Genomic DNA, 25,233 nt, shown 5'->3' with positions numbered 1-25,233 from the left:
GTAGTATTTCATTGATGAATATCCAGTGTCTCACTGTTAGATAAAAAAAAGTGGTAACATTCTTTTCATGATGATGAAATTGCTTCATACCTTTGGTTTCTGCTGTATTAGAGGGTGTTTCTGGGTGCAAATCAATATCATGTCTTTCAGACTTGCAGGTGAAGTTGGTAGACCTAGCCTGGAAGATCAGCCTATAGTTTAGAAAATAAGATGAGAAATAAAATCTCATTGCTTCACCACAAATAATTTAAAGCCTAATTTGAACACTTTCGCACAAGATAAAAGCAATGTAAAGTATGATTTGTTACAGATAATGGAATGTTCAAGAGTATAGGTTATGGCTGAAAATATTTGTTTTGATTTAACTAGAAAAGATTCCTTTGTATTTTAAAATTTTAAGTCAATTAATCCTTATTCTCTCCTTACATTTTCTGTAATAACTAACACAGATGTGATTTTCAATAGTACAAGACTTATCTGCTTTAACTTATTGCCTGTTTTTGAAGTTAGAATAATGATTGTTGTTGGGTACCATCGTGTCAATTCCAACTCATAGTGACCCCCTGTGACAATGTAGAACTGCCCCATCGGGTTTTCTAGGCTGCAATCTTTATGGGAACCGACTACCATGTCTTTCTCCTATGGAGCCTCTGGGTAGGTTCCAGCTGTCAACCTTTAGGTTAGCAGCTGAGTGCTTAACCGTTGCACTGCCTGGGCTCCTTGATTACTGATGGTTTAATTCTTCCTTCCAAATTGGCTTGTTACTTTTCAATTACATTTTACCATTATTAATATTAATAACGGCAAAATGTAGTGTTAGTACATTAATAGACTTGATTTCTCTGAATCATGGAAAACAGTTCCTTACTGATGGAGCTTTAAGAAAGAATGTAAAGATTCTATATGAATTATTCTTTAACAGAGCCTATGTTATAAAAAAGAGAGCTATCTGAAGAGAATCAGAATAATACAGTTCCAGTTAAAAAGAAATCAGGTCCATACTGACAAACAGGGAATACTTGAGGTTTAGAACTGTGCTTGTTGATACTGTGGTAAGCAACCAGTAACTATTTGTCGAATGAATGATTTTAGGGTTTTTTTTTTTTTTTAACAGGTGGTCTTTTTCTACGAGGAATAAAAATTAAACAATTTTGCTTTGCCTTCTTGAAAGGAACAAGCCAAAAACACAGTTCTGCCTTCCTAGGTATTATGTTATTAACTAAAGTGCACGTGCAGTTTTGTAATTTATGTTAAAGTACCTAGCACCTTCTAGAAGGGAAACATTTCATTCCCAAAGAGGAATTTATGAACTGAAAAAAAAAAAAAAAAATTGCCTTCTAGTTCCAAAGTATTAAGAGGCAGTTATCCAGCATGATAATAAAGTAATTGAAATGATAAAAGGTACTTGTACAAGCAAGCACAAGTTCTTGACTAAATTAGAATTTCTCTGAGTCTCCGTTAAAACTGTAACTTCAATCTTAGTATGTCCAAAGAAGTAATCAACGCTTACAAGCACTGCGGTGTAATCCGGGGATTGTTAAGGCCTATCTAAATTCGCCAACCAAAAAGCAATAAAATATATTACGATAAAAAAAATGATATCCAGAATTAAATACTTCTTACCCTTAAATATGTGACTGTTAGAAGTTACTAGATGGGAAACCTCAGGCTGTTAGCAGGGTTTACTGTACTTACAACGTTTATACTCTTATGATTTTGCAACATTATAAAACCTGAGGTCTCATGATATTGTAGCATTTTCTGCAAAGTGACCTTGAAACTCTGAATATAATCACTTATTCTATGTGAACAAAGTTTATGAAAATGAAATTATACCACCCAGTCTAGAAAAGAGCAAAATGCCAACACACCCTCTCCTAGTGTCATTGTACTCCCAGAGGTTTAACCTAAAGGCAGCCTTTTGAGAAGTCAGAACCTTTTTTTCCTTCTGTAGCCCTGTCTGCCTTGCTGCCCACTTAATTCTGCTTCTGATCCTGACCTTTCTTCCCATCACTGACAAACTGACACTTGTTTAAAAAATTAATTGCACAAATATATATGTATAATATTTTTGTTACTAACAAACTGAGAAAGAAATTAAATGTTTTTACTTATATAACAAGTGCATTGTAAAGCTATCATTGTTGAAAAGTATTCCAAAGGTGGATAGCAGCAGTGTTTGTTAGTTAAAATAATAAAATAACCCAAGCACTCTGCCTGTGGCTTCTATGTGTCTTCTCACCAAAAAGAAACCAAACTCACTACCATCAAGTCGATTCCGTTCATAGTGACCCTATAGGACAGAGTAGAACTGCCCCAGTGAGTTTCCAAGGCTGTAATCTTTACAGAAACACACTGCCACATCTTTCTCCTGTGGAACCACTGATGGGTTCAAACTACCGACCTTTTGCTTAGCAGACTAGTGCTTTAAGCACTGTGCCACCAGGGCTCCTCATATCACCAGATAAATCTTGTATTTTATGATGTAACCAGCTCAGTCTACTGCTTCTGGGCATGAAGAGAATCATAAACAAAACACACAGGGTTATAATTTATAATTCTTTACTGGGAGCACTGTTGGCGCAGTGGTTAAGAGCTTGGGTGCTAACCAAAAGGTTGACAGTTTGAATCCACCAGGTGCTCCTTGGAAACCCTATGGGGTAGTTATACTCTCTGTCCTGTAGGGTTGCTATGACTTGGAATCGACTTGCTGGCAGTGGGTTTTGGTCTTTTTTTTTTTTTTCCTATGCTAGTCAAAAGTGTATGAACAATCCATACATTTCATAGTGGCCAATAAAGCTATTGGATTTTTTTCTCCGATTTGAGTCTTTACTGATCAGTGAGGCTCACAAGTGTTTCTGGGTAGAGCCCTGGTGGCACAGTCGTTAAGAGCTTGGCTGCTAACCGAAAGATCAGCAGTTTGAGTCCACCAGCCACTCCTTGGAAACCCTATGAGGCAGTTCTACTCTGTCCTATAGGGTTGTTGTGAGTCAGAATTGACTCGATGGCAACAGGGTTTTTTCTTTTCTTTTCTTTTTTTAGTGTCTCTAGGAGAGAGATTTACTTTTGCCAACTTGAACTAAAGAAGTACAAGGCCTGCATAATATTAAGCATACCTCTTTAGAAAACAGTTAACATTTAAAAAAGTAATTTGATAGCTATAATGAATTTTATTTGTCAAAATAGCAGTTTTATTTTGCTTACCACCATGTCGCATGTTATTTGGACTAAACATTTTATACCGTGTAAAAAAAAAAAATTTTTTTTTTTTTATTGTATTTCAGTGGTTGGGCATACCCATCCCTCATTTTTATCTCCACAAATCAATTCTAACATACCAAGCATGCAAAGAAGAAAAAATTAAAGGTGTTGACAGGCTCCCAAATCAACCTACATTTTATTGGTTGTGTGTCCAAGCTTGCAATTCATTTAAATAGCTTGTGAAAATAAATTACTTAATTGTCTTAGAAAGTGTGCCTTCCAAGACAAGAATTTTAGGAATGAAGAGAGTGACTATTTTTGGGTGTTTTTTCACAAATTCCTGACTAGAGATGCGTGGTTTATTAATATTTGAAGAACCTCATTATCTATCAGTTATTAACTTAGATATAGGTTTTCTGGAGGGTTTAGCAGTGTATTGGTGTTTGAACATTAAGGCTTTATTTTTAACTTCAGTGTCTTTTTTTTTTTTAAATGGAGTGGTGTGATCCGTTAATATAATGCTCTACATGTATAATAATATGAGCACTTTTATAATTTATAAAATTAAAGACCATAAGGAAGGATGTTGTTCATATAAAGGAAATTTGAAGTAGAAAGAAAGGAACATGAACAAGGTTAAAAATAAAAACTAAATTTAATGTTTTTCAGTTCTGTTGGATATTCAGTAGTATACTTAGGGAAAATACAAAACCATTGATTTACATACAGTTAAAACTGAGAACTGATAAATGAGGCTCACTGATTTAAAAAAAAAGCTAGGAAGTAGAAAAGAATTATTTTTAAAGAAATTCGCTTACACTGCTAATTTCAAACCAGCCAGGAAGCCTAGGAAAATAGTTTTTGAAGGCAATACATTAAAATGAGCCAAAAAAAAAAAAAAAATCTAGTCCCATACCATATTCATTGAATCCATTCATTTATTATGCTGCTAATATATTTGTTGTTGTGTGCTGTCAAGTCGATTCTGACCCATAGCGACCCTATAGGACAGACTAGAACTGCCCCATAGGACTTCCTAGGTTGAAATCCTTATGGTAGCAGATCACCAGGTCCTTTCTCCCACCGAGTGGCTGGTGGGTTCGAATCACGGATCTTTCGGTTAGCAGCTAAGCAATGGGCTCCTTGCTAATACACAATAAGGTATGTAAGTTCAGTATTATGTCTTTTTTTTTTTTTTTAAATCTAAGACTTGAAAGATTTGGTCAAAACAAAGGAACAAAGGATAATAAAAGCATAGGTAAACCTTGAGGAGGAGAGTCCTCTATAAAATTAAGACCTAAAATGTGTTCTTGACTTGAGTATGGAGATAAAGAAAAATAATCTGGAAAGGTGAATCAGAATTCCAGGGAAAAGCATAAATTCTATTTCTCCTAGAGGAGAAGGGGAAGGTCGTAATGAAAAGGGTAAGAGAAAGGTTGCCCTTGGATAGAACATTTTTTGCAGGTGTTTCACTGAGGATTACCTTATTTTTGATTATTTGAAAACAATGGACATTTTCCCCACATTCTCAAAACATTTTAGAAGTCTGTTGTGATTAACCAAACATACATCTGGGGAATTAAAATCAAAAGCATAGTATCTGACAACAGTTAAATGTATTCCCTTGCTCTTATGCCATGTGATAACAGTAATTTGATAAAAAGTGTTTTGTTGGTTTCTTTCCATGTTTTTACCTGATTTCCCATTCTAGTGATTTAACCAAATTTATAAGCATACCTTAAAACGTTTTAATATTTCATGACAATTTTAATACATTACATAATCAGTCATTTATCCTGAAGTTACAGTTCTTTTTTTATGATGGGCAGGGAAAGCATCCTATTTCTCTTAAAAAGTCCACTTTAATAGCGAAATCAGAGTTAGTCCAAGCTGTTTAAAGAGGTAGTTCAATCTTGTGTTGAAATAGATGATTTGGGGGCGTAGTTGTCCTATAGTTTCTAAATATCTGTTAAACTGAAGGAGTCCAGAAAACAATAAATTTATTGTTGAAGCACAATAAGTATTTTCACATAGATTTCCCCATCAGTTAAGTGCTCGAGTGCTAACCATAACATTGGTGGTTCGAACCCGTTCAGAGACCCCCTTGAAAGAAAGGCCTATTGATTTACTCCCAAAATGTCACGGCCTTGAAAGCCCTTTAGCACACATGGGGTCTCCATGAGTTAGTATCAACTCAACAGCAACTGGTTACTGGTTATGCCGATATCAAATTTATCATCATCTACCCTTGCCCTCCCCCCCCCCGCCCTGGGCCTGCCAATTGCTACTCCCAGCACGTTAGAGCATACAGTTACTAGCCTACTGTGGTCCTTTCAGCATTTCCCACGCAAAAAATCTTGGAGCCCTTCCTTCATGTTTACTTATTCTTCTCCAGTCAGTCACCAGGTTCTATCAGTTCAGCCTCCTTCTTATCTCTGGAATCCATCCCTTCCTCATTGAATTTCAAGCTTTCATTATTACTATCTCCTGAGGTATAATTGTCTTCTGCTTCATTCCATCCTTTATGCCAGCATTTCTAAAGTGCTGGTCAGTTTTCTAACGTGCAAGTCTGGTCATGTCACTCTCTTTATATTTCTAAAGTGCATCTCAGTTGTCTTCACAAGCCGATTCTTGAGCACCTCCCCTCCATCCTTGCTCCTCACCGATCCCATTTCTCCAGTCACCCATATCAACTTTCAGTTATCCTCAGTGTTTTCTCATTGTGAATACCTTTACATATATACACCTTGTGTGAGGAGTGCCCTTCATTCCTAGACATTGTGCTAACTACTCAATTCAGGCCTAGCTCCCTTATCACCATTTCTCCCATCCTCTTCTCTCCACTTTCCTGACCACCCCGTAAAGAGTTCTCTTGACTTCTTATGCCTTCTAGACAAGTGTTTTGTCTTACTTATTTTTTGTTTACACAGTACCAGGTAAGGTTGCTGAACGAATAAGTAAAAAAAACTAGACAAAATATCAGGAGACTGTGATATTAATATATATATATATAAATATTTGCCCTGGTGGCAAAGTGGTTAAGAGCTCAGGCTGCTAACCAAAAGGTAGGCAGTTCGAATCCACCAACCGCTCCTTGGAAATCCTATGGGGCAGTTCTACTCTGTCCTATAGGGTTGCTATGAGTTGGACTTGACTAGATGGCATACAACAGCAACAACATGTGACTCTGGGCAAGTTAATTAATTTTTCTGGCTCTTATTTTCTCTGTTTAAAAAAAAAAAAAGGGCTAGAGTAAATGAGCATCAAAGTTATTTGTTTCTTTGATATAATTATAGTATTTGGAAGGCTTCAGTTTTTTGCCATATTGAGATAGAGCAATTTAAGGAAAACGCATGCAAAGCCATGTATTGATTGTCAGTGTGTGAACTATCCATTTTGTAGATCATCAGTTGTAATTTTTGGTCTCAGACTAGTTTCTTCTTGATATCCAGATGTTTCTCAGATCGCATGTTTTCATTATTAATTAGGCCCTACTGTAAGCTCACATATTTCTCCAGAGAAATTTATGGCAAACTTGAGAAAGAAATTGAATATAGAAATCAATATTTGAGTTTAATGAGCTATTTGGGTGTCTCATTAATTATAACTGTATTTGGAGGAGGAAGAAGGGGAGGTAATGGTAGTGCGAGCTAAATCGTCATCTGCCATAGCAGGAACACAATAGAATGTCTAAAGTTGATAAATCAACAATGGTGTAAGCGTATTATTTGCAGATTTGAAAAGAACCACCAGGAAAACCAAAAAAAAAAAAAAAAGCTAAAAACCTTAAGAAGTCATTCTCTCTGGGAAACAGGATTGGAGGCAAGGAGAGGTAGGCAGGGGAGATGAATCATGGCCCTTCCACTTTTGCATAATAGGATTTTATTTGTTAACTATTAGTTAATTCATTTGAATATATGCCGAGGCTTTTCTATGTGTCAGACATGGTTCTAGGTACTGGGAATGTGTAACACTGAAGAAAATAGAAATCCCTGACTTTTTGGAGCTTGGATCATATAATGTTTTCAATTTTTAAAAATTTTTTCTTATATCGGCCTTTTAAAAATTGAAGAATAGCATAACTTTAAAAAGCACACAGATCATAAGATTACACGTTTATTGATTTGTCACAAAATGAACACACCTAACCTGGGTGGTGGTTAAGAAATAGAACATTACCAGTTCCCCAGAAGCCCCTTTTCTGCCCCTTCTTAGTCAAGACCCCTATCTTATACTCAAATTTAAAACGTTTCACTAATACTTTAGTATTACATGCACGTGGCTTCCATGACTCAAATTCATCCATATTGATGATCAAGAGTTGACTCAATGAAATATTCCCATGGGGCTAATAAAGAGCTTCACACAAGTAAGAACTCTTCTATGGTTAAGACCCTAAGGTCAATCCAGTTTCGTATTTTCTTCGCTAAACAAAATAAATTTTTCTTCCTAAGATGTTAGCAAAAATAAAAAACAAATCATGTTTTCACATTAATTTTTTATTAATTTAAGGGTAAATATTTTGCTAATTGGCAAATATTCAAGGTCACTGACAAAGAGACATGGAAAAAAGAAGTTTTTCTTTGGACCTTATCACACATAGAAGAAAGAGTATTCTTTACCTATTTCACACCACTCACTTTATACACTGACATCTGCGTATATTAAGGGTTTACCTACATGAGTGGTCATTAGGGGAAGGACTTCCTAACTTGATTTAAGGACTGAAAGTTCCACTTTATAAGGCCTGATTTTTATGCTTGCAAATCATTGCTTTTTGTGTCTAAGTGGAGGTTATTGTGATTGTTTCTTTGAAAGAACTCTTCTCCCTTCAGGCTGATTTTAGCCATGTCAATAAAACCAAATGTCACTGGTTCAGATGATGAATTCTCACCTTTTAAGATATAAAGTACACTTTTTTTATGGAGTTTAGAGGATTAATAAGAACTAATTCAATCGAAACTAAGGTCATAATCAGATTCAAAAGAACTAAATCAGTTGCTCTGTATTTGGTCAAAAGAATACTAATCTCTAATTCATAATCCATGAGGTCGGCTTCCTCCTTTATCTGAAAATACAGATACTCCAAAATGATACTTAAGACAAAGGCTAGATATAGAAATTAAAATTCTACCATACTATGTTTTTAGGGAAGAGGAAATCCATAGCACTAGAAATGTGGAAGCAAAAGGGTTCAGAACAAAGTTCAGTAAGTCAAATCCTTTTATGATGCCACCTGAAAGAGCTCAAACTTTAAACAGATGTAATAAATTATTTTTTATATGGGAATGGAAGGCATTGATACCCTCGGAGTGACTTTAGTTATAACGTGTGAGGTTTTACCTAATTTATTATAATCTTTTGAGAAATTTTGTAGATCTACAAGATATTCTCACCTGATTTTATCCTACTATAGTATTATTTTTAAAAATTGCTTAGAATGGAATCTGTCACTTGAGATACATGACACTTAAATTACAGTAAGATTTGAAAGTGTTCAAAACAACTTTTTGACCCTATAAATTTCAGTCAGCTGTGATTGAGAAAACAACCATGAGCAAAGATTTGTTTCTTATGGAGCACATTGGAATGCGTTCTAATCACTTTTCTAAGAAAATGCCTGTCCCCCATGGTTATAGTGGACAAGATACAGCAAGAATTTGCATGCTTCTTTCATCCTGGGGAATGAGGTTATATACTATGTTTTATTGATTCTAAGTGGCACTTCCCTCCCTTTCCCCCACAAACACAATTTAACCCATTGGCTTAATTATACGTATTTGAAGATTTTCTGGATATCTTTCTGTTATTGATTTCTAATTTAATTCCATCATATTTAGATAAAATATGCTGTATATTTTCACTTCATAAATGTTCCACGTGCCTTTGGGAATATGTATTCTGTAGTCTTTGGGTGGGGTGTTCAGCACATACATTTATATTAAGTTGGCTGACGGTGTTTATAAATAATCTATGTCCTGATTTTCCTGTCAATTTACTTTTTTCGATTATTGAGAGATGTTAAAAACCCCAATTATAATTTGAATTTCTCTGTTTCTTTCTTTAGTTCTGCCATTATTTGTTCCATGTATTTTGAAACTCTGTTATACACTTTTAAGATCATTTTTTCTCCTTGATTAATTGATTCTTTTATTGTTATAAAATGTCGCTCTTTATCCCTGGTAATACTCCTTTTCTTGACATCTACTTTATCTGATATTTTAATACAGCCTACTTTTTTATGATGAGTATTTGCATGGTATAATTGGCACAATTTTCCATCCTTATACTTTTAATTATCTGTATCTTTATAATTAAAGTGCATTGCTTATAAAAAGCATATACTTACATCTTGCTTTTTTTCTTCCAATCTAACAATCTATTTTTTATAGGTGAGTTTAGTCCATTTACATTTAGTGTAATTCTTGATATAATTGGGTTTAAGTTTATCATCTTGCTCATTGTTATGTATTTGTTCCATCTGTTCTTAATTCATTTTCCTCCTTTCCTGCCATCCTTTGGCATTTTTTTTTTTAAGTTTCATTTTATCTCCTTTGTTTTTCTTTTTTTTTTAGTAGTTGCTTTAGAGATTACAGTATTATCTATGAGTCTACCATGAATTAATATTATAATGCTTCACATGTAAGAACTTGACAACAGCACACTTCTGCTTGTCCTCTTCCCTTCCCCTGTGTTATTATTGTTATACATTTTACTTCTGCATATGTTGTAAATCCCAAAATATATTGATACTGTTTCTCTTTGAACAGTCAATTGTCTATTTAAGAAATTAATAAATCAGAAAACAAAGTCTTATACTTACCACATATTTATCATTTTCATTTCTTCATATAGGTCCAAATTTCTCTGTGAAATAGTTTTCCTTCAACAGGAAGAACTTTTTTTTTAGTATGACTTTTAGTACATGTCTGTAGTGATGAATTCTCTCAGCTTTTCTTTATTTGCAATTGTTGATTTCACCTTTATTTTTAAAGGATATTCTCACTGAATGTAGAATTTTAGGCTGATCATTTTTCCTTTATTTTTCCTTTAGTCTTTAAACATGCCTTTAACATTGTCTGTCGTCTTACATTGTTTCTGATAAGAAGTCAGCTGTCATATTTATCTGTATTCCGCTGTATGTAATTTGTCTTTTTTTTGTCATTGGCTGCTTTTAGAATTTTTGTCTTTAGTATTAGTTTTTAGAAGCTTGGCTATAATATTCCTAAACATGTTTTTTTGTCTTTATACAACGTGGGTATCTTTGAGATTCTTAGACCTACGAGTTGAATTTTTAAAACAAATTTGGAAAACTTTCTACCATTATTTCTTCAAACATTTTTTTTCCCTCTTTCTTGTTCTGGAACTCTAAATTACACATATGTAAAACCTTTTGATATTGTCCCATAACTCCCTTCATTTTTTTCTGCTGTGTTTCTCTCTCTGCATCAGTTTGAAGATTTGTTGACCTTTCTTTATCTTTCTAAAAAGTTGGCAGTTCGAATCCATCAGCTGCTCCTTGGAAACTGTGGGACAGTTTTGCTCTGACCTATAGGGTTGCTATGAGTTGGAATCAGCTCAACAGCAGTGGGTTGTTTTCTTTTACAGAGCCCAATATGCAGTTCATCTGGTGAAACTTTTATTTCATTTCTAGAATTTCCAGTTGCTTCTTTTCTGCATTCTCTTCTGCGTATATACAGTTGTCCCTTGATATCCACAGGGGATTGGTTCCAGGACTCCCTGCGGATACCAAAATCTAGGATGCTCAAGTCCCTTATATAAAATGATGTAGTATTTGCATATAACCTATGCACATCCTCCTATGTACGTTAAATTGTCTCTAGATTGCTTATTATACCTAATACAATGTAAGCGATATGTAAATAGTTGTTACACTGTATTGTTTAGGAAATAATGACAAGAAAAAAGACTTTTTTTTTTTCTTTTTCTGAGTATTTTCAGTCCGAATTTGGTTGAATCCACAGATATGGAACCGGCAGATATGGAGGGCTGACTGTAGTTTCCATTTCTCTGCTTAAATTCCCTATCTGATCACTCAATATGACTATAACCCAGTCCAGTGCCGTCGAGTCGATTAGTCCTCGGCTATTAATTCTAAAATCTGTGTCATTTTTTTCTTCTTGATCACATTTTCCTGCTTTGTTATATGCTTAGTCGTTTTCTATTGTTTGCTGTACGTTACGGATATTACACTGTGGAGAGTTTGGATTTTTGTCTTCCTTCAAAGAGTGTAGAGTTTTGTTGTAATTAACTTACTGGTGGATTACTTGGTTTTACTAAGAAAGGCTTAAAGTAGCCCTTATTCTAGGGTGCGGCCCTTACTCCTAATACATGGTCTTTCTAGAGTCACAACTGAATCTCAGAATTTTCCGTGAGTTCTCCCCACCCTGACTGATTGGAACATCAGTGTCTCTCTGTACTGTCTGAACTATGGAATCTCCATTCAGCTCTCAGACCCCACAGCAACGTTTTCCAGTGGGTCATGCAGCGTCCTGTTCTGTATGAGCACAGCTTATTATTTGGACAATGGCTAGAAGTGACTCTTATGCAGATTTCTGAGACTCTGGGTAATTCCTTCTACTCTAGCACCCTGCCCAGTGAGATTGCTGCTGTACATTTGGGCTCTTCTTCCCAGTGTCATAGTTCGGAAAGTGCCTTCAGTCAAAAAGCAAAGGTTAATGTGAAGGTCTCTTCAAGTGTTTTTGTTCCCTTACATTGTATAGCCTATGCTGGTTTTTGTCCATTGTCATAAACTATTGCTACAAGATTCATATAGTTTTACAGTTGATTATGCCAGGGGGCAAGTTCAATAACTGTTACTGTGTTGTGAGGCCAGAAGTCCACATTTTAACAAATTTTAAATTGGTCTGCGTCTTCTAATTAATCGAATCATAATTTTAAAAATATTTAGTATTTACCAATATGGCAATACAACAAAGGAAAATTTCCATTTCTACTTTTAAGGCACTTAGATCTATTTAAGAAGATGGTAAATATGTAGATAAAGTTAAATTGCAGTAAGACAGTGCCTTAGTTATCTAGTGCTACTAAACAGAAATGCCATAGGTAGGTGTCTTTAACAAACAGAAGTTTGTTTTCTCACAGTTTAGGAGGCTAGAAGTTCAAAATCAGGGTGCCAGCTCTAGGAGAAGGCTTTCTCTCTCTATTGGCTCTAGGGGAAGGTCCTTGTGTCTTCAACTTCTATTCCTTGGCTCTTTGGTGATCTTCATGTGGCTTTGCATCTGTATTCCATCAGCTGTACTTCTTCACTTCCTTGCTTCGTTTACTTCTTTCATATATCAAAAGATATTGGCTCAAGACACACCTACCTAATACTGTCTCATTACCATAACAGAGGAAGCCCATTCCCAGATGGGGCTATAAACACAGGACTAGGGGTAAGGATTTACTACAGATATTTTTTGGGGACACAATTCAATCCATAGCAGACAGTATGTTTAAAAACAAAAACCCGTTGCCGTTGAGTCAATTCGAACTCATAGTGACCCTGTAGGACAGAGTAGAACTGCCTCGTAGATTCCCAAGGCTGAAAATCTTTATGGAAGCAGACTGCCACATCTGTCTCCCACAGAGAGGCTGGTAGGTTTGAACCATCAACCTTTTGGTTAGCGGCCAAGTGCTTAACCATTGTGTCACCAGAGCGTGTCGACAGTATGTTATCAAGTGTAAAATCACTAATACGTGTAAGTGCTATAGGTGTTATGTGGGCTCAAGGCTGTAGGTTAGAAGGAAAACAAAGGATTTTGTTGCAGAAGTGGGATTTGAGAAGAGCTGTGAGGAGCCGGTAATGGTTAGACAGAAAGGATAACATTTTGGCATTCAAGGCATACTGTGAACAATGTACAAAGTGGACATGAGTAAGGCATGCTTTGAATGATCAGTCTGCCTGGAGTAGAGGATTTTGGTTAGGACATAATAAGAGGTGCACTGGGGTCAAGTTGTTGAGATCTTTGGACTTTATGTTTACGGAAGCAGGGGATTAAAGTTTTGAGTCTACTTTGAACCGTTTGAAATGGCATGTTTTTAAAAAAGTAATATGGCAAGAGTGTGAAAGATGCTTAGGGAGGAAGAAGCATGGCAGTGAGAGAGGACATTGAGGAGGCTATTATTATCATTCAGGGGCGAGAGGATAAAGGTACGGCCTTTGATGTTACAGTGAAAATGAAAAGAAGGAGGAGGTATAGTAAACACCACAAAGAAAAAATCAGCAGAACTTGGTTAGTGACCTGATTTGTATAAGAAAAGGGAGAAAAATGTGATTGTGGTTTTGTCCCCGGAGTACCTGAATGATATATTGGCAGATTGGGAAGTCAAGAATGGGGCTCATTTCAACAGGAATGAGGAATTTGGCTTTAGATATTAGAGACTTGAAGGAATTTAAAACATTATTAACTTGTCTTCATAATGGCATCACTGCTTAAAGCTAAAAAAAAAAAAAAAGCTAGTGATTTATTAATTTTTGCATTTTGAAGGTTCTGACAGTAGTAATTTTATTTGTATTTAAAGCTAGTGTTTTGGGGTCGATGCATTTTTTTTCTTTGGTTCAGTTGAACTGAATAAGCCAATTGAGTAAAAACAAGTACAAAAGGGATCTGACTAGGATTCTAACAAATAAAGTGTAATTACCGAATTACCAAGTTAACACCCATCTCCACAACACACTTCACTTCCCATGACACTTACCATGTTGTGTTGTTTTTGCCTATTTGTCTTCATGTTTACTAATCTGTTGTATTAGGTAGATTTTACTGTATAAAAAAATCATCACAAAACTAATTAAAACACAAGCATTCATTATTTCTCACGATTCTGTAGTTCATCTAGGTTGTTACGGTCTGGGCTGCCTTGGCTAATCTCTGAGGCCTCTTGGCTGCTCAGTGGGGCTGGGTGGCCTAGGAGCACCTCAGCTAGGACTGCTCCTCTCTGCTCCCATAGCGTTGTTCCAAGAGGGCAAGATTGGTCACTGCAAGGTCTCTTGAAGCCTGGGTTCAGAACTTGCACAGCATCGCCTCTGTATCATTCCGTCAGTCAGATGGAGTTGCAGGCCAGCCCAGATTGAAGGGATGAAGAAGTAGATTTTTTTTCTCTCTTTGGCTGGAGTTGCAAAGAATTTGTGACTATTGTTTTCAGTCTACCACAATTGTAAATTCTGTGAGGATGGGCATTGCGTTACCCTTTGTGTACTTTGGTGTCTTTGGAACTGACTCATGGTAAACATAATTTTTTTTTTTTTAATGAATAAATTTTAATGAAAGGAAAGCATTCAGGTAGCATTTCGATATACTTTCGTTTTAAACATATACATACTTTTATCATCCTATTAGTGAGTGTTGTGGTGTTTTTAGAACAGTTTCAGGGAAAATCTCTTTATTCTCCTTTATCTTTCAAAATTGACCAGAGAAAATATTTTTAAAAAGCAATTACGACGTGAGTTAACATTGTTTGGTATTTTTACCTTCCCATTCATTTGCCTTGGGAAAAATTCACTTGAGTTTTTTACAAAGTCAGAGTCCTTTTCTACTTTTTAGGCTATGCTACAGGTAGACTAGCTCCAACATGAGCATTCAGGAGACCTGGAGCAAAGGTGAAATATTAAAGTAATGTTTTAAATCAAGAAGAAAATCACTTCTGCCTTTTAGACAAATGAAAGACCCATGGGCTGTGTATTCAGATTAGCCAACATTACTCTCTCAACTTGAGCAAACAGTTTACCCTCTAAACCTCAGCTTTCTCATCTGTGACAATAACACCTACTTTTCAGGTTTGTTTTGAGGATGAAGTGAAACATGTGAAGCACTGGCTATAGTTCCTGACTGGTGGGAGGTGGCCAGTAAAGTTTAGTTCCTTCTTCATATGAGCCAAGCGCTGTCATTTTATATGATAGCCTTCAGCAGGGTTTCCCAGTCTTGAACATTATTGACATTTGGGGCTGGATAATTCTTTGTTGTGAGAAACTGTCCTCTGCAGCATTGTAGGTTGTTCAGCCGTATACCTGGTCTCTACCCACTAGATGCCAGTAGGACCCCCAGTTGTGATAACTGAAAATGTCAGTAGACATTGCCAGATGTCCCCTGGGGGAGGGTGGGGGAATGCAAACATTTTATCCAGCTGGGGCACAGAGCCCCCTTAGGGAGGGAATGTGACAGTGGACCCCTAAACATAGGATGGAAAAAAAATAAAAATACTTGACTCTTCCGGAATGTCTGAAACTTTTATGGTCTATTTTACTCTCCCTGTAGATTACCATAAACATATTGTTTGATATGATAGCTTATAAAATAGCTAGCATTTGTTACGTAAAAATAGCACTCACCGTGCTAAGAAGTTTGTGTGAATTAACTAGTTAAATATTATATTTGTATCTCCTCCCTACTAGGCTGGCATTCCATTGTGAACAAGGACCTTCTCTTATACCAGGCTCTAGCACAGCTTACTTGTACTTACTAAACACCTACTCTACATGTTAATTGGGCATGTTGCACCCAAATGAAGGAATTCTTGCTAGATGCTGTTGAGCCAGTTTCAACTCATAGCGCCCCAGTGCACAACAGAATGAAACACAGTCCTGTCCTGCACCATCCTCACAACTGTTGCTGTGCTTGAGCCCATTGTTCCACCTCTGGTGTCAGTCTGTCTTGTTGAGGGCCTTCTTCCTTTTCACTGACCCTCTACCAAGCATGACATCTGTCATGAATTGAGTTGTGTCCCCAAAAAACATGTGTATCAATTTGACTAGGCCATGATTCCCAGTATTGTGTGATTGTCCACCATTTTGTCATCTGAAGCGATTTTCCTGTGTGTTGTAAATCCTACCTCTATGATGTTTATGAGATGGGATGGGTGGCAGTTAATTTTAATGGGGCAGGACTCAATCTACAAGATCAGGTTGTGTCTTAAGTCAGTCTCTTTTGAGATATAAAGGAGAGAAGCAAGCCGAAAGACAGGGGGACCTCGTACCACCAAGAAACAAGAGCTAAGAGAATGGTGGGTCTTTTAGACCCGGGGTCCCTGCCTGAGAAGTTCCTAGACCATGGGGAGATTGATGACAAGGACCTTCCTCCAGAGCCTACAGGTGTAATCCATACTGAAGGCTATAGTCATTGATCTTCATCAGATAAGTGCTTCAAGTCCTCTTAGCTTTCAGCAAGCAAGATTTTGTCACCTGCATGTCTCAGCTTGCTAATTAGTCTTCCTCCAATCCTGATGCCATATTCTTCTTCATGTAGTCCAGGTTCTGGGATTATTTGCTCAGCATATAGATTGAATAAGTATGGTGAAAGGATACCACCCTGATGCATACCTTTTCTGATTTTAAATCACGCAGTATCCCCTTTTTCTGTTGGAACGATTGCCTGTTGGTCTATGTACAGGTTCTGCGTGAGCACAATTAAGTGTTCTGGAATTCCCATTCTTCGCGATAGTATCCATAATTTGTTATGACTCACACAGTCAGATGCCTTGGAATAGTCAGTAAAACACAGGTGAATATCTTTCTGATATTCTCTACTTTTCAGCCAAGATCCATCTAACATCAGAAATGATATCCATCATTTTATATCCTCTTCCGAACCCATGAATTTTTGGCAATTCCCTGTCAATGTACTGCTGCAACCAGTTTTGAATTATCTTCAGCAAAATTTTACTTGCATGTGATATTAATGATATTGTTTGATAATTTTTTTGATAATTTCCTCATTCTGTTGGGTTACCTTTCTTGAGAATGGGCACAAATTGGATCTCTTCCAGGTAGCTGTCTTCCAAATTTCCTGGCATAGAAGAGTGAGTGCTTCCAGCATTGCACCATTTGTTGAAACATCTCAATTGGTATTCTTTCAATTCCTGGAGCTTTGCTTTTTACCAGTGCCTTTTTTTTTTTTCTCAGTGCAACTTGCACTTCTTCCTTCAGTACCATCAATTCTTGATCATATGCTTCCTCCTGAAATGGTTGAACATCGACCACTTCTTTTTGGTACAGCAATTCTTTGTATTCCTTTCATTCTTCTTTTGATGTTTTTTGGGTTGTTCAGTACTTTGCCTGTAGAATCCTTCAGTATTGCAACTCGAGGCTTGAATTTTTTCTTTAGCTCTTTCAGCTGGAGAAATATTGAGCATATTCTTCCCTTTTGGTTTTGTAACTCCAGGTCTTTGCATGTTTCATTGTAATACTTTACTTTGTCTTCATGAGCCGCCCTTTAAATCTTCTGTTCAGCTCTTTTACTCATCATTTCTTCCTTTCCCTTTAGCTACTTGACGTTCAAGAGCAAGTTTCAGAGTCTTTTCTGACATCCGTTTTGGTCTTTTCTTTCTTTTTAATGACCTTTTGCTTTCTTGGGTGATGTCCTTGATGTCATCCCACAACTTGTCCAATCTTTGGTTATTAGTGTTCAATGCATCAAATCTGTTCTTGAGATGGTTTCTAAATTCATGTGGGATATACTCAAGGTTGTACTTTGGCTCTCGTGGACTTGTTTTAATTTTCTTCAGCATCAACTTGAATATGAGCAGTTGATGGTCTGTTCTGCAGTTGGCCCCTGGCCTTCTCCTGACTGATGATAATGAGATTCTCCATCATCCCTTTCTACAGATGTTGTCGATTTGATGTCTGTGTATTCCATCTGGGGAGATCCATGTGTATAGTCACTGTTTATGTTGTTGAAAAAGGTGTTTTCAATGAATATATTGTTGATCTTGCAAAATTCTATCATGTGATATTCGGTGTCATTCCTGTCACCAAGGCCATATTTTCCATCTACTGATCCTACTTCTTTGTTTCCAAGTTTCTCATTCCAATCACCAGTAATTATCAATGCATCTTGATTGCATATTTGATCACTTTCACACTGCAGAGGTTGGTAAAATCTTCAGTTTCTTAATCTTTGGCCTTAGAGGTTGGTGTATAAATTTGAAGAATGGTCGTATTAACTGGTCTTCCTTATAAGGCACATGGATATTAGCCTATGACTGACAGTATTGTATTTCAAGATAGATTTTGAAACGTTGTTTTTGACAATGAATATGACAACCATTCCTCTTTCACTTGCCATTCCCAGCATAGCAGACCATACGACTGTCTGGTTCAAAATGGCCAATACCAGGCCATTTCAGCTCACTAATGCCTAGAATGTCTGTCTTCTTCAAGAGTTCATTTTCATTTTTGACAACTTCATTTTTCCTAGATTCATACTTTGTACATTCCGTGTTCCCACTATTAGTGGATGTCTGCAGCTGTCTTCTCATTTTGAGTCATGCCACCTCAGGAAACAAAGGTCCCGAAAGCTGGAATTCATCCACGTCATTAAGGTTGACTGTATTGCTTTGAGGAGTTAGCTCTTCCCCAGTAATATTTTGAGTGCCTTCCAACCTGAGGGGCTCATATTTTGGCACTGTGTCAGTGTTCCGCTGGTACCCCTAAGATTTTCACTGCACAGTTTTTTCAGAAGTAGATGGCCAGGTCCTTCTTCCCAGACTGCCTTCCTCTGGAAACTCCTTCCTCTGGAAACTCTGCTGAAACCTGCCCATCATGGGTGACCCTGCTGGTATTTAAAATACCAGTTTCTCAGCAACATGCAAACCCCCAGAGTATGACACACTGACAGAAGAGTGGTAAATGAAACAATAGGGAGTTGAAAATGGAAGGAGTGGAAACCCAAAGGCAATGAGTCTGTAAAAATCTAAATATGGTTGGACACAAATATTCAATTTCCAAAAGTTTCAGTAATCAACTACTCTGAGGAAAATAACTTTAAAAAAGCTACCTTTAATTCTTCTTTTACCATCACTAAGCCATTGTATTGTCAGAAAGATGTAAATAAACTCCCTTTTAAAGTAAATTACTTCTATTAATTTGTTATAAGGAAAATGCCATTAGTACTTAGGAATTTTTGGCTCACCCATACATCATATTTTTTTTCTTTTTATGTCATTCATTGTTACAGATGTTAAACTTTAAGTTCAGAAGAGGGTTTAATTTTCCACTTTTTTTCTTTAAAAATATGTATTTCCAATTATATAATTGAGTTGGAAATTTAAAACATGAAAAAGTAAGACTTAGGGAGTAAAACTTGCCTTGTTAGTATATATATCTAAATTATTGTTTTTAATAGTTCCATGATATTTAACTGTATGACCATAACATAATTATAATTAAACAATCTGCTGTCAAGGGTCATTTGGTTTGTTTCCACTGTTTTTGCCTCATTGAATATCCTTGTACTTGTTTTTTGTACACTTGCTCAAATACTTCTTCAGGGCAAATTCTTAGAAGTAAAATGGCAGAGTCAAAGGATACTCTCATTGAATGGTTCGCATTGTAGCTGCACACATGTGCATACACCTCATATCACATTTCTTCTGAAAAATTCCTCTATGGGAATTTCTCAATTTATTATCCAAAAGAGAAATGGCAAAAATTTACCCTTGTTCTCGTTGTTTCATTCTCATTGCTATCCAAGACGAGGTATTAAAATTATGCTTAAGTGCATCTGTTGTGGCTGAATATAATCTTGAAAATAGAAACGCTTTCTCTTTTTTTTTTTTTTTTCTCTCTCTGACTCCCAACTGCACCTTCTGGATGGCACCTAAAACTCTGTTTTTCAAATTGTACATTGTGACCCATTAGTAGATCATGATCATTTAAATGGGTTTTACAAGCATTTTTAAAAATGAAATGTGACAGAATAGAGAAAAATATGACTGAGTCAAGCTCATAGTTTGGTTAAATGTGTGTGCACGCAGTCATGTGTGTTCTGGGTTTGTTGTATAAAATGTGTTTCTTATAATGGGGTCATGGTTTAAAAAAAAAAAAATCTCTGATCTTAAAACATTTCCCCAGTTACAAGTAGAGGAATGCCCCAACTCCATCCTTTAATAGTCCAACCCTGTGGCCTTAAAAGTTAATTCACTCAGCCTTGCTGCCTTCTCTGAGAAGGCCCAGTGCTAGCCTACGGTGGGATTGTCACACCTGTGCAGGTAATAAACCCTTAGGCATTTCAGAAGAACCCATCGCCTGTTCCGAACTAAGGCCAGTTTTAACATTAATCTTTTCATGTGAAAAAATACAAACAGTTCACTGGGAAGGATATTCCATTCATTACTAGCTAACTATAGAGCTCCTTCGGTAGTGGAAATGGTTAAGTGCCTGACCACTAACCAAAAGTTTGACTGTTTGAACCCACCCAGAGGTGCTATGGAAGACAGGCCTGGTGATTACTTCCGCAGGACCACAGCCTTGAAAACCCTGTGGAGCACAGTTCTACTCTGCACACACGGGGGCGCCATGAGTCGGAGTCGACTCCGTGGCCGTTAACCACAATGGCTAACTACAAGCTCCCTGGATGGCACGAACTCTTCAGTGTTTGGCTCCTAACTGAAAGGTTGGCAGTTCAAACACACCCAGAGGTACCTCAGAAGAAAGGCCTGGTGATCTAGTTCTGAAAAATCAGCCATTGAAAACCTGATGGAACACAGTTCTACTCTGACACACAGAAGATGGCCATGAGTCAGAAGTGACTCGATGGCAACTGGTTTTTGTTTTGTTTTTGTTAGTTAGCTACATTTTCTGTTTCTCCTCCATGGTGTGAAAATCTTCCTGAAAACCTCACAGCTGGGGGGCAGAGAGAGAGCTTAGACTCATGTTCTCCACAGTCAACTGAGTGACTCCTTTTCTGTTTTAAGATCCTTCCTGAAAAGCACAGGACTGTGCAAAGGGAAAGGGAGGGGAAGGGCAGGGGGAGAAGGGGTGCAGAAGGGGTTTTCCCTGGTCTTTTCTAATGCTTCAGTTCCAAATGCTTAGTTGATACTTCAGATTTTTAGAAATAAAACCAGCTTTACAATTAATGCAAATATTCCTCAGTGATTCATCTTTTCCAAGGAATTCTAGGTTTATTTTGACATTTTATTTTTGAATTATAAATTAGCATTGACATCACCTTATGGTTTCTGTGACCTCAGCTCTTCACCATGGATTTAACTGGCTTCCTACAACTGTAAAGTTCAGATTTTAACTTTTACCCAGGTGCCCCTGAGGCTACTGCTGATGTTTGTTGGGCTTTTAAAACTATGATCTTCTGGCACACTTCAGCACATAAATCATGGGTGGGTGCTGGAGGGAAGGCTTTGTTTAATTTGATGCTTTGTCCAGTGCCTGCAGTTTAGCAATCTAAGGTTTTAATTACGATAGCGATCATGATAATAACTCTCTAGCAGTTGTTTTTTTTTTTTTTCTTTATTGTGCTTTAGGTGAAAGGTTACAGCTCAAGTTAATATCTCATACAAAAGTTTATACACATTGTTATGTGACACTAGTTGCAATCCCTATAATATGACAGCATACTCTCTCTGTCCACCCCAGGTTTCTTGTATCCATCCAACCAGTTCCTGTCCCTTCCTGCCTTCTCATCCTGCCTCTGGACAGGAGCCGCCCATTTGGTCTCGTGTATCTGATTGAACTAAGAAGCCCACTCTTCATGAGTATTATTTTATGTTTTATAGTCGAGTCTAATTTTTCTCTGAAGAGTGGGCTTCGGGAATGATTTTGGTTCTGGGTTCACAGAGCATCCGGGGGCCATGGTTTTGAGGGTTCCTCCAGCCTGAGTCAGACCATTAAGTCTGGCCTTTTTACGTGAATTTGAGTTCTGCTCCACACTTTTCTCCTGCTCTGACAGGGACTCTGTTGTATTCCCTGTCAGGGCGGTCATTGGTGGTAGCTGGAGCAGTTCTAATCAAGCAGATTTAGTTGAGTTTTTTAAATCAGGGTGAGGGCTGCTTTGTATTAAGTCTAAACTTTCAAAGGTTTGGGAAGCCATCCACAGGTTTAAAAATAGATCAATGTAATAGAGATACCGAACAGGTTCTGTCAGTGTACTCCTTAGCAATCTCACCTCTGCTTTTGAAGACCACAGACAGACTGTTGGAGAAGATTTAGGTGCTCAACCCAGATTAATGGAAAGCCTAAGACAAATGAGAAGATCTTAATATTTTTCTTGGAAGTTTGGGTTCCTGTGGTGTTCTCAGGATAGGGATTTTTCACATGGAATGTTATAACTGGTATTAGGACTTTTGTCAATGTAACTTTTTTTTTTTTACTAGTATTCTTCAGATAACTGAAAATTGTGCTAATGATTCTTTAATGTAGATCTACACTTAAGTATATGTAAAAATTCAGGTTTACAAAATCAGTGATAGGACTTAGGGGATTTGTTCTTTGAATAAGTGTTTATTAGCCTACTGATACATTCCAAGTGCAACAAATTTCTGCCTTTTTCAAAGGTCATCCCCATCAAAATCCCTCATTTTACAGGTGAGAAAACAGAGACCATGTGAGTGTAGTTGCATATCCAAGATCACATAGCCAGCAAGTGGCAGTACTCTTTTGAATTTTTAATGGATTGATTCCTCTTTGCTGTATCAGGTTAATTTTCACTCTTTTGACTACTTCTTTTAATTCAGATTTGTTCTAGCAGAGGAGTTCAGCATTTTATATATCTTCAATCAGCAGTTTCTTGTTTTAGACAAATCGTTGTTGTTGTTAGCTGCTGTCAAGTTGGCCCTTGACTCGTGACGACGCCATCCAGCACAGAACAAAGCGCTGCACAGTCCTGCACCATTCCCATGGACAGTTGTGGATTGGATGGTTGTGATCCATAGGGTTTTCATTGGTTGGTTTTTGGAAGTAGATCTCCAGTCCTTTTTTCCTAGTCCGTCTTAGTCTGGAAGCTTTGTTGAAAGCTGTTCAGCATCCTAATAACACACAAGCCACCACTGATAGATAGGTGCATTGGCCCTGGGAATTGAACCTGGGTCTCCCCCATGAAAGGCGAGAATTCTTCCACTGAATCACCAGTGTCCCCAAATTTTAGCAAATATTTTCCTGCAAATCGGCATGAACTTACTGTTCTATAGGAATCAGAGCTTCCCTTTTCCCTTTTGTTAAAATTGGTCACCACCCTGTGGCCTACTAGGAGTCCTCGTAGGCTTTTTCCCACTTTACAAGTCACGCAGACTCTAGCGAGAAGGGATTTCGTTGTAATCAAGTTCCTCTTTGGAGGCGTTTGTGTTGATTGGAGTGGTAGGTGATATTCTCATTAGCGTGAGGGCTAAATTGTTTTAGCAAAGAGACCTAACAATATATTGCATTAAAGAGCAAAGAAATGTATTTTCTTTCTCACCAGGCTGAGCTGTTTAGATGGTCAGGACAGCTCTGTCCCGTGGTGTCATTCAGGGATCCAGAATCCTTCCATTTATTGATCTGCCATCCCCTAGGCCATTCATCATCACCTGCGTGTAGAAGCAGGGTCTTCTCCATGTCTGAGTTTTAACCATCAACAGAGAGAAAAAACAAAAACGTGAAGGAAGCATGTCAAGGGCTTTAAGTCCAGAGATGACTGTGACACACAACAGTTCTGATGCTGCACTGTCAAGAATTTAGTTCAAATGGCCATCTGTAATTCAAGGAAGAGTGTGGAATAGCCTGGCTGAGCAGTCATGTTTCAGCTACAGCTCTATTACTACGGCAGAGAGAGAGAGCAGATTTTGGTGGACAGCCACCATTCTCATCAGCAGCCCCAAGTACCTATGGGTGATTTATAGACTTCATGGAAAGGAAAAAATTTGTCTCAGGAATTAATATTGCTTTCAGCATTTTTTAAATCTTTCAGTTTTTCATATCACATACCTAAAAATTGATGTAAATGCATTTAAAATAAACTTAACCTAGATTTAAAATAATGGTAAGGTATTTCATAAGCAATTAGATCTAAGATGATAGGTGATTAGATATTATCTTTATCTAACCTTGTGATTCTTCACTGCTGTCAGGGTCTCTGGGTCATAGAAGATTGCTACAGCCTATAATGAATAAATATATGACTGGGGTTGATTAAATCTGGGACTATACCCTTGATAATAAGGGCTCTTTTGTGTGTGTGTGTGTATGTGTGTGTGTGTGTTTAATTGCACTTGAGTATTATGGATTTTCCGTACAGCTTTGAAAGTGGCAGGAAGTGGCCTGCTTCAGTGGGATGCACTAGAAGACTGGAGCAGTCCTCCCCTTGCTGTATGAAAAGTGCTAGTCTGGCCCTTCTTACAGTGAAGTGATCCCTTCTGAGCTTCTCAACTTGAGTGGCTTGTAAAAAACTTGGAGACAGTTCTAGGGCTGTCACAAAATTTATCAGGGGCTGAAAAATTAACATGAAGAGCTTAAGATTGTATGCCCTTGAAGTCTAGAGAATGATAAAAAGAAATGGCTTCCAAAAATCCAAGTATGCATGATTTTTATCTAGAAGATGGAGACCAGTTGTACCAAACTTCAAGATACTGTTGTAAGTTTGACATGAGGGTTTTGGATTATGTGTAAGTGGTAATTTTTTGATTATGCAATCTCCCTGCTGTTAGGGCTAGATACCAAAGAGGAACTACGACATGCCCACCTCTTGAAGTCTTTAAAAAATGGTACAGTTTACTCCTGCATGAAAATGGGAATGGTGAGAGAATTTTTAAGGTTAATTCCAGTCTTACAGTTTTGTTTTGTTTTAATATGCAGCTCCAGAATGGCAGAAGACGATCCATATTTGGTAGGGCATGAACAAGTAAGTTAAATAATATAACCTCATTTATAATTTTATGTAACTATTTATATTTGAAGAGCCTTGGTGGTGCAGTGGTTAAAGCCCTTGGCTGCTAGCCAAAAAGGTTGTGGTTCAAACCCACCAGGCACTTTGTGGGGGAAAGATATGGCACTCTGCTTCCATAAAGATTTACAGCCTTGGAAACCCTATGGGGCAGTACTACTCTGTCCTGTAGTGTCACTTTGAGTCAGAATTGACTCAATAGCAGTGGGTTTGATTTTTTGGTATTCATATTTAAATATATACAGGGACAACATTAGTGATTCAGTAGCAGGAAAACTCTAAAATTAGTAAAAATTTATTTAAAATTTTGTTCAGTTCCCTGACCCTCCATGTGAGGTTAGAGAGGACATGGCATATAAAAGAA

At 37.2% G+C, this 25,233-nt stretch overlaps 1 protein-coding gene across 5 annotated transcripts in view; it reads left to right on the top strand.

Annotated features, from left to right (window-relative positions):
• NFKB1 (nuclear factor kappa B subunit 1) overlaps positions 1–25,233 on the top strand; it is a 133,819-nt gene that overhangs the window by 3,284 nt on the left and 105,302 nt on the right. For 3 of the 5 annotated variants that reach the window (XM_023548532.2, XM_023548534.2, XM_003410465.4), the window contains exon 2: positions 24,782–24,827. The exons of the other annotated variants lie outside the window; for them this stretch is intronic. In XM_023548532.2, coding sequence (XP_023404300.1) covers positions 24,789–24,827 — 39 coding nt within the window. In that variant the 5' untranslated portion in view covers positions 24,782–24,788. The remainder of the gene's footprint in view (positions 1–24,781; positions 24,828–25,233) is intronic. 5 annotated transcript variants of the gene reach the window in all.

Source organism: Loxodonta africana, chromosome 5 (assembly GCF_030014295.1).
Source record: "Loxodonta africana isolate mLoxAfr1 chromosome 5, mLoxAfr1.hap2, whole genome shotgun sequence".
Lineage (NCBI taxonomy): Eukaryota > Metazoa > Chordata > Mammalia > Proboscidea > Elephantidae > Loxodonta > Loxodonta africana.
This window is presented reverse-complemented; position numbering and strand designations above follow the sequence as displayed.